This window comes from Ammospiza nelsoni, chromosome 2 (assembly GCF_027579445.1).
Source record: "Ammospiza nelsoni isolate bAmmNel1 chromosome 2, bAmmNel1.pri, whole genome shotgun sequence".
NCBI classification, from domain to species: Eukaryota; Metazoa; Chordata; class Aves; order Passeriformes; family Passerellidae; genus Ammospiza; species Ammospiza nelsoni.
The window spans coordinates 54727248-54740621 of NC_080634.1; the positions used below are offsets into that span (position 1 = coordinate 54727248).

Genomic DNA, 13374 nt, shown 5'->3' on the forward strand with positions numbered 1-13374 from the left:
AGATCAAATTATTTGAAATACATTATTTTTCTATGTAATTTACAGTTGGTAACAAGGAAGAATTTGGGTTACTTTGGGGTTTATCATGAAATTGAAAGAAAAGAAAAAGAAAACCACAAAGGATGGATTTGAGAACAAGCCTCTAGGCAGAGTATCAGGATGTTTGAGTACAAGGGCAGTACTCCAAATATTCTGTATTATTTAGGCCAAGTTATTTTATTCCTCATTTCCAGCAGCTCTGGGGTGAGTCACTTGTATGCTCAGGTATCTCCTCTCCTCCTGGCCAGCTTAATGGCTTCTTAAAGGTGCCAAAAGCACTGAGATCCTTGAAAACATGGTTTACCAAGAAAACAGGATGCATTATTACAATATGATGAACTGTTATGTCAGTGGTGTTACGCATTTATTGCTTGAACTAAAATAATCCCTCATAGATCACTTTTGGAAGATAAGAATTTTACAGAAGCAGTGCTGGTTCGGGGTGTTTTTTCAAAAATCCCTATTTTTATTTTTTCAACACAGCATTCAGAAAATCACATAATTTAGAGAATGAGAGAGAAGGGAGGAAGAAATTAATGAGAAAAAACTAAAGCTTAATCCTCTGGAAATGCAGACTTGTTTGCAAGAGCAGAAAATGCCTGGGAAATTCTGGTTTTCCTCCTCTAAATATACTTCTTTTTTTTTCAGTAGATACACATAGAAGCACTAAATGCAGAACTTTTAAAGCATTTTTAGCAGCAAAAGCAGCTACAGCCTTTTCATTTCATTACTTCGATTATGGTAAGAAAAAAAAGTATGGCTTTAATTTACAATTCCAATTTGTATTGACACTAAAGAGAAGCCATCCTGCTGTTAAGAGGAACTTTTCCAATTAGACCCACACTTCATGGTCTGCTGTTGAAAAAGGGATTTCAAAATCTAATTTTCTGAAATGTCAGAAGTGAAATATGGCCTTTTGTGTTTGTCACAAGTCCCTGTAACTTGGCAGAGAGGATGTCACTGCAGGGCTCATTGGTGAAATGGGTTTTGTGAAGCTGCCCTTTGTACCCCTCTGCCCGGCAGAGGTGAAAGAGCGCAGGGCGAAAGTGAAAGGAGAGTTTGGCCTCGTTAGTATTTAGGCTGATTAAGGGGAAAAAGGCTTTGGGAAGCTCTTCATGCCAAAGAACAAAAACTGCTGCTGCTGCTGCTGCTCAAAACACTGTGAAATCCCACCAAGTTCAAACGAAGGTGCTGAAAGGAGAGACAGCACATACTGAAAATAAAGCAATTCTGTCTCCCCAGGTTTGGGGCTCACACACATATGAGTCCCAGGCTGTGCTTTCCATAGCCCACATGGGCCAGCTGAAGGATCAATAGGTGAAATGTGGCTGATGAGTAAACACGAAAGGACTTTGCCTTTAGAAAAAGAAAAGACACTTAAGTTATTTTAGAGGGGATTTTCTGTGTTGTCTCTCTCATGAGTGTGCTGGAGACCTTCAACCAAGACTGTTTTATTTTATTTAGTTTCATTTTGTTACATTTTAATCTGGCTTTGGACTGGAATGTTTTACATTTTACTACAAATCACTGTGTGTAGAATCTGCAATACTAGAAAACCAATGATTATTTTATAAAAACCCAGAGACAGAACAATTAAGCATAAGGAATTTTAATTCTCATTATACAGGTGGTTATGCATAAGCTTGCTCTTTTGTGTTGCAAGATACAGTGAGAAAAAATTATATTTAATTGAAGTCACTGGTTTATATTTTGGTGACAAAATAGCTTTATTAAGAGTCAGAACACCTCCTTAAATTCAAGTATAAAATTTTTATGCAGCATATTGCTATGGACAGCTGTTGTGTATGCACATATATTTATTCATACTTCACTTAAGGAAGCAAAATTGTGCAAATGCAATTAAAGACAAGTGAAAGCAAAATAATATATTTTCTGAGGTTTGCTTTAGAAAGTGATCTGTGAAAATGTCTAGCTGTGAGTTCATACATGGCTGTTTGCATTGCTGTGCAAACAGACCTCGGTCCCTGACAAACAAGCCAGCCTGGACAATGGAAATCCCATCTCCACCCCTCTGACAAAGATGGGCACAGAGCAGGATTTTGGTGTGACCTCTCACTGCAGAGGTGCCTTTCCTGTGACTTCAGAAGTAGGAAATCCCTGCTGGTTGTGTTGCAGTCTTCTGGAAATTGTTGGCTTTTCAGCTGGGAGAACTCCTTTACATCTTTTTCAAGGAATTAGCAGATGTTGTTTCTTTTCTTACTCTGTATTTGCCTGGAGAAAAGCAAAGGACCCACTCACAGTTGTCTCTTGTCCGGTTTTAGTGACTAGGATTGCTCAGTGGTTGCATCAGCTCCAACCCTGGATGGCAGCAGTGCAAAATGGAGCAGCAGAACTGTCTCTGAAGAGGGCAGGAGCCTTAGCATGCTCCACAGCCACTGCTGCTCTTAATTAACTCTCCCCATTATCCTTACTAGAGTGAGAATCCTGATTTTACCAGCTGCAGGTTTAACAAGACTCTTCTGCTCCCTAGGGAGAGCACAAGCCCAGTTCCCAAAAGGACTTTTTTTCTTCCACATGTCTTTGCCTTGAACACAAACTAGCTTTATGGTGGAAATCTCTACTCTTCCTCATCATCTCTCTTGGGTTTGGGAGGCCAGAAGCCCTGAGGAAAATTATTCTGGCATGGAAATAAATCAGTTTTGTGAGTGCAAAACTGCGGAGGGAATTAGCGGGTGGGAAAGGAGGGCAGAGAGAAAATTACTTTGTTCTTAATGGTTCCCGAGTCTGAAATCTTATAAACATCTCCCAAAGAGCATGGATTTGACTCTAAGGATCCACAGGTATCTTTCCTCAAATTTTTCCTCCCTCCTGACAGCTGAAGTGAGAGAAAAAAACCAGAACAGGTGAAGGAAACTGACAGTCTCTTGGGGAACAAAAAAAGCCAAAAAACTATGCCTCGAGTAGGCAAAATGCAGCTTTTCCTGACACGAGTTTGAATCCAGCTACTGCTGCCCACCCTTTCTGTGACCACCGGTGGGCAGAGAGTATTTTCTGTCTCATTTTGTCTCAGAGGGAGTTACCAACTTGTAGCACACTAAGTATAAAATAGTGAAATGGTTCGTAGTCAGCTTCTTCTCTTTCCCTATCTCCTTGTCTTGAAGTAAGGCAGATGTCCCTTAGGCAAGTGAGGGAAGGTCCTATGACTGTGGGCAATGAACCTTTGCTGTGAGCATGAATTCACCTTGCAAATAAGGGAGTGCTGATTTAAGGCATTCATTGCTAATGATTAAAGACGCAGACTTAGCTGTGGTGTGTTAAAGGGCAGTTCATCACCAGAGCCTGGAAGTAGCCATGTGATTTCTGGGATTTGACCTGCCTGAAAATCAGATGGGCATGTTTCCATTTTCATGGGTCAACAAAATTGTGTTTGGGAGACAACGATCCAGTAAAAGTTTGCAAAAATGAGACCTGATGATGGTTTCAGTTCTTTCATTTACCTTTGATCAAAACTGGATTTTGTACAAACAGTTACTCCTCAGATAGGCCTTTCCCCTCTGCTTATCAGTATCCTACTTTTTAAGATGAGCAGTCTGGAATGCCTTCAGCTGATGATTCATCTTACATGTTTATGGTAAGATGAGACTAATTGCCCTCTGGAAAAGCCCAATGTCTTGGGCATAAAAGAAAATTGGACTGAATGGCTTGGGCAGAGGCATCAATTTCGTTTCCAATGAAGCAAAGGCAGATGAATTCCTCCAAGCACCACAGACTGAAACTGGGTTGTACAGGTAGATTTCCCGCAAAGCATGTTTGGTGCTGTCTAAACAGAAGGAACTTTCTCTCACCTTTGCTGGACCACAGAGATGCCTGGGGTTAAATAAAGGCTTAGAGAAGGAACCTGTCACCTGTATTTGTCCCCATTTAGAAATACTCTACAGCCACTCTGCAAGCCACAGTGTCTTGTTGGATTTTGGGATGCCTTTGCAGTATTTGTGAAAACTTCTCTCTGCACTTGACTTTTAGTTGCTATCATGTGAAAACATTGAAGCTGGGAAGAGAATGCATGAACAAAAAGGTATAAAATTGTGATTTAGCCCAGAATGTTTCTCCGTAGGGTATTACTGTGTGCATCACCAGCATGTCCATCACTATTGCTTGCACAGTTTTGCAAGTTATTAATAAATAACCAGGATAGGCAACATCATTTGCTGCAATGTGCTGTCAGCCCATTTCCTACAGGCAGCACCAGGATTGATGGTGGCTCTTTGGTGCTTCTGTTTTGCAGATGTTGTAGACTTTTCCAATGGAAAGACTGGTATTGTTGGTGAGCTTTTGTTTGCTGCTGCCCAATTCACAACAAGCACCATCGTAAGTATATTTTATTACAAATCCTTCAATCCTAACAAATCCCTTGAAAGTGAAGGTAGGAAATAGTCTCTCTCTCCCAATGGAGAATCAAAAAAGCCATGTTCTTGGACCACTGAAAATTTGTGTACCCTTAAAAAGGTAAGAAGTAAAAGGCTTAAAACTACTCTTTGAAGGAAGAAATATTCTCTCAGGAACCAATAATTAAAAATGTACAGCTTGTTCACTCTCTTGTTGCTGTTCGCTCGCTTATCGTTCATGACATTTATGGGATTGAAAAATCTTGGGGAAAAAGAACCCTCTGTAATTGATTTATACATTGCAAAAAGCAAAGGTTTAACTTCTAGGAGACCTTCAGTATTCTATATTTATCCTCTGTCTCAGTGGAGATTTACACATAAGCCAGGCCTTGTGCCACCTTTTGCTAGAGCCAACAGATTCTGAGTGAATGAAATTAAATACCAGCTTTATTCCCTGATTTCTATACCTCACCTTTCATTTTATGCATTTAAGAAAGAAGAGGGGGTTTTTTTTTGAAAAATAAAAAAGGTAGTTCAGCCAACCCATTCTGATAATAGAAAATCATTCACCTTTCATTTTAGAAATGTTCTGGAGAATTATAATTTTCCAAAAGCACCTGTCTTGAGCTCAGAACTGTTCTTTGTCTATGTGACATCATGGGTGAAGAGACAGGACTTGGCTCTTCACACAGTTCTCTGATTTTTGTAAAATTGTTTTGTGTAAAATAGACTTGAAAAAAATGAGAGCAAGGATAATGATCTACATTTTAAAGGTCATGAAATCAATTACTAAGAAGCACCAGAGTAGGTCAAGAATGAAAGAAAATAATAAAGAGGGAAAAAAAATCCCAAACAATTTAGCCTCCAAATCAGTCCTTCCCAGGGACGTGGTCTCACCTTCTGTGATCTCTCATTTCCAACATTTCACAGTGATATTGCAAGGAAGATAGCTACTTGTAACCCCATACATATGGTTATATAGGGAATATATACCTCCTGACACATTAAAGCATAAGCTGGCATAATGTGGGTGCTAGTACATGAAGATACATAACTTTGTAGCACTAATTGTGTGTTTATTAATATGTATTCATTGTTTTTCAATGCATGCCCTTGTTCTGTTTCAGAAATTTGAGTTTATAGAGCTTTCTCTGAGTCGCACCAGGTTAGAAATTGCATTGGTAGTCCCAGGGATATATTTCAGGCTTTTTCTTGTCTATGTATAGTGATTGATGTTTTACAGGACTTAAATGGGAAAGGTCAGAATTTGGAGATCAGTCAGAGAAAATTATTTTCTTTTAACCTCTACTCTGACTAACAAGGGCAATGGATTAGGTGATCTCCACAAGTCCCTCGCTCCGCTATTTTGTGAGAGCCTGTTTTGTCTTTAAAATTTATATTGTTTGGACAGTCATTGAACATACATACTGGACAATCTGTTCATCTGTTGTTTTAGATTTCTGATTACTGCCCCAAATGTTGTGCGTTTGGGCACACAGGAGACGATAACAGTTCAAGTCCACGGGGCACAGAGCCCTGTGCAGGTTACTGCATTCTTCAAAGATGAGACGAAAAATCAGCTCATATCAGAGAAGATCTACTTTAACCTGAACCAAAACAATGGCTACCAAGAGATGAAAAATATAATGGTGAGTCTGACATCAGAGTGATTTAATTTTTTTATTTGGTGATAAAAAGCACATAATCTCCACTTGGAATAGGCTGGAACCTAGACAACATTGATCCCAAGAGGCACTGACAAAACCAATTCCAGAGACAGCAGCAACCTATTCACCCAACCAGCTAATAAAACAATGCTAATGTAATTTCAGTGGTGGTTGTGAATATTCTTTTGCACCCATATAACAAGCTCAAGTTTTTGTCACATTGGTGATAAATGAAATTTAATTTAAACACATTTAATTATTTTATCACTGTTGGGTTTTTTGCCTCACTTAAACAATGCATTCAGGCCTTTGGGTTACTACTGGCCATTTTACAATACAAGAGAAACCTTTAAAAATGTGTAGTCTCTGAGACCAAAGCCTATGTTCTTTCTGCAGATTTTAAAGTTGATTAATTCTTTACATCCTATGTTGCATCATTTGCTCCTGGCACCCTTTGAAGTCTGTTAGGATTTATTTCTGTAGCGCTAGTTTGGGCTATTTGGTTGGGAAAAAAGCACACAGCAATATTCAGTTTGGCTCTGGTTGGTTACTCCCAAAGCTAACAGCAGAGCTTTCAAATCAGGTTCCTGTCAAGGGTGATGTTTAGAAGCAATGCATTAAACTGCATGAAGTAAAGCAGTATTCTCATAACCAAGATTTTAGCATAAATAGTGTTTACAGGATACGTGGTAAATGGAAATCAACAGGCATGTAGTCTGAATTCTCCCACCTGGAGTTATTGACACTGGGCAGAAGAAAGTGTATTTCTGTGGTGGAAAATGGATGATTATAGAGGATATTTCTAATTAAAAAGAAATATTCACCTAGTAAGAAAAATATGACACCCAGTAAGAAAGATATAATTGCAAATCTTATGTTGAATGGTGCTAATATGATTATTTAAGCACTTCAGCTGTTGTGGAACCTCTGCTATGTGGTCCCAAAATTACCAAGCTCATCTCTGACTCTGTGGGGTTTTCCCTTTTATTCTCCTCAGATCAAGCCAGGGAGTCTGCAGCAGAGCCTGTTCAAGAAGAGCAATCTGCCATATGTTCTGCTGGTCACTGAGAGCAAGGAGCTCCCCATGACTGCCAAGAGCACTCGCATCCTCCTGTCCTCCAGGAAAGGCTACATTTTCATCCAGACAGATAAGCCCGTTTACACACCGAGTTCCCAAGGTAGAAATACAAATGCTTCTCTTCAGGTGTTGAATATGGATGTTACAAGGGCCGGATTAGAAAAGTAGCAACGAGCTGATTGTTCCAGCAGCCAGGGCTTCTGCAGGGACTGCTGTGCACATTGCAGCAACCCTGTGGAAATGCCTCCAGAGACAGTCACTTTTAAGGGAGACAGAAAAAATCTGCTCCTTTTTGTTCAAAATGTTAATGATGACTTTTCCTTTGGAAAAAAAACTCATGAGAAACTGTCAAAAACTGAACTCCTACTGCTTCTGCTTGTAACACCAGCAATAAGTTACCTTTGCTCTTTATGGCCCCTACTGTTTTTTTACTTACCAATTAAATTAACAAAAGAGAGAAATAAAAAAAGGGTTTGAGTTTGGTTTCAGGCCTCAACTGCAAAAGGAATACAAAAGCAAGTGAAGTTCCCTCAGTAATTTTCAGAATTTTCTTCAAAAATTTATCCAGTCATGTGACATGCAAGGGCTATGGAGGAATGCAATTATTTTCTTTAAATTTCTCATATTTCTTTTCACTAAAAGAAAGTGTTTTATCTTAAATTTGGTAACTAACTAGATTGCAATGATATGTATATAGAAAGGCCAGAAAGAAATTTGTGAACATATTTATTCTTCTGTTAAACAGTCAGATACAGGATCTTCATTCTGGACAATGCTATGAGGCCGACAGATGACACCATTACAGTTGCTGTGCTAGTAAGTATGCAAAAACACTGTTGATGAGTGCTTCTTCGGCGCAGGAGATATGGAAAACTCTTACAAAATGTCCAAGAGCACAACAATAACTGAGACTCCTCTCCAGAAATCTGTATTTGCACATAGTGAGATATCTGTAGTTATTTTTGGCCCATATCAGAAACATGGAGATATGTGACATGTGGGTAATGCAGTAGGAAAGTAAGCAAAGCATTTTCTCTTCCACAGCACTGGGATATGACCTTGAGCTTTTGGATGTAAATATTTGACACCTGGTGCATAATTTCATGTTTGCTTCTTCTGTCTCAACAGAATTCCAAGGGAATGGTGGTTAAAAAGTCAGACCGGAAAATAAACACAGTGTTTGGTGAACACTTTGCTATACCTGACATTGCTGAGTATGTTACTGCTGTGCCTTCTGCATCAAAGCCTGGAGATTAAGATTTTTAACTGCTGAATTTCTTGAATTACTTTTCAAAATTGTCTTTCTTTCACCATGGGACACATGATCAGTATCTTTTCACCTTTAAGCACCTCATCCTGGATAGATGAGTCCAGAATTTACTGTAAATATGCTGCAATTAGCAACATGTATCCTGGTAAAGAACAATTAAACTGCTCAAATATCTGCTGAAACGTATGGCTTCTTTGAAGGGAGCACTTCTAAAAGGGCTAGTCTGCAAAGTGTTATTTATTAAATCTGATTACAAACAGTCAAGCTTTTACTTAATATTCAAGGTCTTCTGGCATGCTAAGTTGATTTTGATATCTCAGTGAAGATGAGCTATAGGAAATATTTGATGAGTTCTCTGTTTCTGTGGGCTTTTCAAAGGTAGTGGTTTGCAAATATGTTATCTTGTACTTCCTCATACTTGTTTTGAGTGTTTCCTAAGACACTTGGAAATATATGTTGCTGGCTCCTCCCAGTAAAAATAAAACCATTAATTAATTATTTAGGGATGAGATCAAAGTAAAGCAAATATTATAATTCAGTGATAATTTATGTGTTTGCATAATAAAATATCTGAGGAATTGTAATTAACTATTTTCTGCTGAATCTGGACTTTAGGCCTGGAATTTGGAAAATCAAAGCCTGGTTTCATCAACATGAAATGTCTAATGTTTCCACTGAATTTGAAGTTAAAAGATATGGTGAGATATTATAAGATTTGCATTAAAAATATAAGGAGTTATCACAATGTGTTAAAAATACACTGCAGTAGTTAAATCTGGCTGTAGTTAGGCTTTCATGGTGTTTCAGTGCATCATTGCTATTTCTGATGCACAGAAGAAAATTCCAGCTTTGTGTGGTTTATATTTTGTAAGGAGTTTTTATACAGATTTAGTAACTTTTCAATCACATTTTAAACATTTTATCACAAAACATTGGATGGGCTCTCCTACCACAGGAAAAAAAAGTGTGATGAGCTCCATTTTGAAGTCATTTCAATTCTGGCTAAAGTTTGCAGTGAATATTGGGATGGAAGAAAGAGAAAAAAAAAACCTGCCCATTTTGTCTCAGTGAAATTCAGTCTGGAAGTTTATTAGAGTTATTCCTATCCTCAAAGAATCTTTTTTATGGAAAATAAGGGTCCTTTGGATAACGTAAAAATGTAAAAACAACAATTTGGGATAAGAAGTAGTTTGCTTTATTTACACTGAAATTATACCTCCTTGTAAAATCAATGTGGGCTTGTTGTTTCATTGTTTTGATTTTTATTCCTTTAAAGAGAAAAGAAAACCTTGAGGTTGCCTGAAAATCTCTGTTTAACAAAACTGATTTTGCCTTAGCTAGTGGAGGTAGCAGAATAGTGGAGATTACGGCCCCCTCTCCAAACAGCTGCAAGCAGGAGCAAATCACTCTGATATACCTGCAGAAACAAATAGGTTGGCTTTGTAGGAGCAAATTCAGAGTGACACAGCTGATGCTGAGGAGCTCAGATCCACTCTCCACCCAATTCAGAGTGGGTTTAGCTCGGCCTGCTCCTAGTCCAGGGCACTTCCTGCCCATGAGCAGGCAGAGTTTTCATTGTAAATAAACAGATTTTGTGTGCTTGAAGACTGCTCCACTATGTGAAGCAGAGCAGAATAACTGAAAATGACCAGTAGATTTGCTTCAGAAGGGCACTGCTCGCTCAAACTAAAACATGCTTCAATGCAGCTGCATTGTCTCAGTGTGTGTTGCCACGACAGGAGTTTAAGGTATGTTTGAAACTCACATGTCATGACCTTCTGTCTTTTTTCTTTTTCCATGCAGAACTTCCAAGTTTTGAAGTCAAACTCATCCCACTTCATCCATACTACCATATCTGGAATGAAAGCTTTGTGTTTGACATCGAGGCAAAGTAGGTGTGCTCAGAGCCAGGCTGGTTAAGGGCCAGATAAGCAGATATGAGTTTTGTGACTTTTACCTTTTTCTTGTCATTAAGAGTTAACTAGCTTCTCTCTTGACTTAGATCTGACTTATCCTATACAATCTCTGTTTCCACCACTGACTTGAGACATCAGTGCCAAGTGCTGCCTGGGTCCAGGCCATGCTGATCAAGTTGGAACAAGATTTTCTGAATATTTCTGTTTGCTGTCAAAGGTGGCTATTTAGGATTCTCTTCTGTGTTCCTATGCAAGGGTCCAGGCAAATTAGTCACCTGGTTTTCTGTGTAATTTTAGTTTAAATATTTAGAAATGTTCTAAAGCCTCCACTGTGCTATGTAACATAATTCACGTAGAGCTGGATTCAAGTTTGGGTATGGAATTTTCTCAAAGCACAGTGCAGTCTGTGAGCAATAAGCTAGTGCTTGTTCAAGAGTAATGATTTATGCAGAAAGGCTTCCAGGTGGATAAATACAAATAATCAGAGGAGTTTCCATGAGCATCACTACAGCATCACATGTCCATTGCTGAACAGCAGTACTCTGGCCTGGATGTTCCACAGCTACAGAGCTCTCAGACTGGCCAGACCATGGGGCAGGGCTCAAAGGCAAATGAATTACACCTGGTCCCATACCAAATTAGAATGGCATCAAACACAGAGCAACTTAGGAAGGCAGACAATGAAAATTTAATCCATCAAAATATTTTTTGGCAGTTGAATTTTCAGTTTTCATAACAGTAGAAATGCTAAGAAACTGCCTGTTAGGAGAATGACTAAATTAGAACTTGATACTTTTGGGTTTTTTTCTTTTTCTAAAGAGGAATAAATGTTATGAAATGAGAACAGGCAGGTGTAAGCAGCTGGCCTTCTTTCATAGTTGGGATAAATCTATTCAGTTTCAGAGGAGTGAGGACTGTTAGACTACTGCCTGCTGTCCTTGCCTGAGCTGGTCCTTCCATTCCCCAGCACACCTTGAAAGAAAGAGCAGACAGAGCCTGTATCCACCTCCTTGTGCTTGCCTGAACAAACTCAACTCTTCCTATCTTCTTGAATTTTTATTTGGTTCTATTGAATAATTACTTGCTTTAATCATGATCATTTCATGTTGTGATATGAAATTATTTCAAATCACTGGCTTCAGTATCTTAATCCTTTCTAAATTTTTCTCTGCGCTATTGCAGCACTCTATTTTGAGTTTATGAACTTTGTATATATTTGACTTCTCATCAGCATCATAATTATTTAAGAGGAAAAATTCGCCCTCAATGACTGGATACCATTCCTTTCCTTATTGGAAAAAGTCCTAGTGGTGCCACACAGGCCTGCATGACTTTCATCAAAATCAGCATATGAAATTCCTGATAATTGAACTTATTTCTCTAAACTGGCCATGCTTGTAATGAAGTTATTTGGTGTAATTGACTATTGTTTCCCATTTATTAGCTCTGGCATTTAATGCAGTTTTCATAAAACCTGTCTCTCCATTGGCTTTATTGGTATAGATAGTTCTGCTGATCAGGTCGATTTGAAAGAGGCTTGTTTAAACAAAAATAAGCCTGAGGTGAAGTGGGATTTCCACAAGCAAAAGACAACACCATGGCCATGGCAGGTCTCATGTAGCACATTGCACACTGTGCTGCTGCACATCTGCCAGGGTTTCCTTGAGCACAGAGCCCGGTGCAGCAACATGCCCCATCCTCTCTCCCCATGACCTTTATTAAATGTTCAGGGGTGTTCTGGCCAGATGCTGATCTGGCAAATATTTCACTCACAAGAGGACTTTTCTGCCATACTGCCTAAACCTGTAGGAGTGACATGGGGCAGAGGATGTCCACTCTACCCAATGCAGGTGTGAGAATACCAGCAGGGAGAGTCTTCCTGCTGTGCATCTTCAGAGGTACCAAATATTTCATATCAGTCCCTGAAATGATTTTCTGATCCTTTATTTTCTATGCTCTGCTCATGAGTATCTCATACAAAGGAAATAGCTGTTCATCCAAGCTAAATGGGATGAGTGGTGTAAGATCTCTTGAAGTCTGGCAGCAATGAAACTTAAGTTCTCATTAATTTGTTAAAAAAAATTAAAAATTATTCTGGTGCAAATTTTACCAGATGATGTCTCCCCATTCAATTCTGCCAATGGGACTTATGCTATAAATATCTTTGCATTTGAAATCACCAGTTGGCACAATGATCAGTAAAAGTTTTCAGGTTTGAGTTATGAGCGAGTAGGACTGAATTTTGTTTTAAAGCTATTAGTTAAAAAAGGGATGCCTACAAATATTCCAATATTTTTTCAGCACAAAATGATTAGTCTGCCTTATGCTTACTTTTTTATTAAAATAATGATCCCTCTCCTCACTTTTCTTCCTTCCAAAGACATTCTTACGGGAAAGAGATTCAAGGTGCTGCATATGTGCGATTTGGCATAATTGATGAAAATGAGAACAAAATATTTATTCCAGGCCTGGAGCAACAGCTATCAGTAAGTATTCAGTGGAACTACTCTGATTTATCCTAATATTCACCTAAGTGGAATATTGTCAAAAGTTCTGGAAACTTATAAGTCCATAATACTATAGCTGTGGTATAAACATTTTATTTCTAATGGCCACAAACCAGTAACGCTGTCTCTCTTTCCTTTTTTGTTTCTTTTTTTTTTTCTCTCACTTTTGTTTTAGATCCAAAATGGAAAAGGAAGAGTTACTTTAAGTACACCACTTTTGGAAGAGAAATTGAGAAAGGGCATTTCCACCCTGGAAGGTTTTCATTTATATGTGGCTGTTACCACTGTAGAAACTGCAAGTGAGTACAGTATGGCTTGGCTGATACAGTCTGGAAGATTCACACTGATCTTTCTCTGGTGTAATCTGCTATGTGGGGAATTTGGTCTCACTGGATCCATCTTTACTGTAAAGCTTGCTCATGCTGTAGGGAATTAACTAGAAGAATCTTGGATGGAAAGTGGCTGCTCAAGCTCCAAGTTGCAGATGACATTAGATAGCTAACTCTCTCCAATAGCTGAAAATGAAAACAAAATCTTTCAGAAGATTAGAT

At 38.6% G+C, this 13374-nt stretch overlaps 1 protein-coding gene across 2 annotated transcripts in view; it reads left to right on the top strand.

Annotated features, from left to right (window-relative positions):
- LOC132070211 (complement C4-like) overlaps positions 1-13374 on the top strand; it is a 52761-nt gene that overhangs the window by 6915 nt on the left and 32472 nt on the right. For both annotated transcript variants that reach the window (XM_059466864.1, XM_059466865.1), the window contains exons 2-10: positions 4286-4368; positions 5842-6034; positions 7050-7230; positions 7876-7946; positions 8259-8344; positions 9016-9098; positions 10204-10291; positions 12697-12802; positions 12999-13122. In XM_059466864.1, the coding sequence (XP_059322847.1) occupies positions 4304-4368; positions 5842-6034; positions 7050-7230; positions 7876-7946; positions 8259-8344; positions 9016-9098; positions 10204-10291; positions 12697-12802; positions 12999-13122 (997 nt within the window). In that variant the 5' untranslated portion in view covers positions 4286-4303. The remainder of the gene's footprint in view (positions 1-4285; positions 4369-5841; positions 6035-7049; positions 7231-7875; positions 7947-8258; positions 8345-9015; positions 9099-10203; positions 10292-12696; positions 12803-12998; positions 13123-13374) is intronic.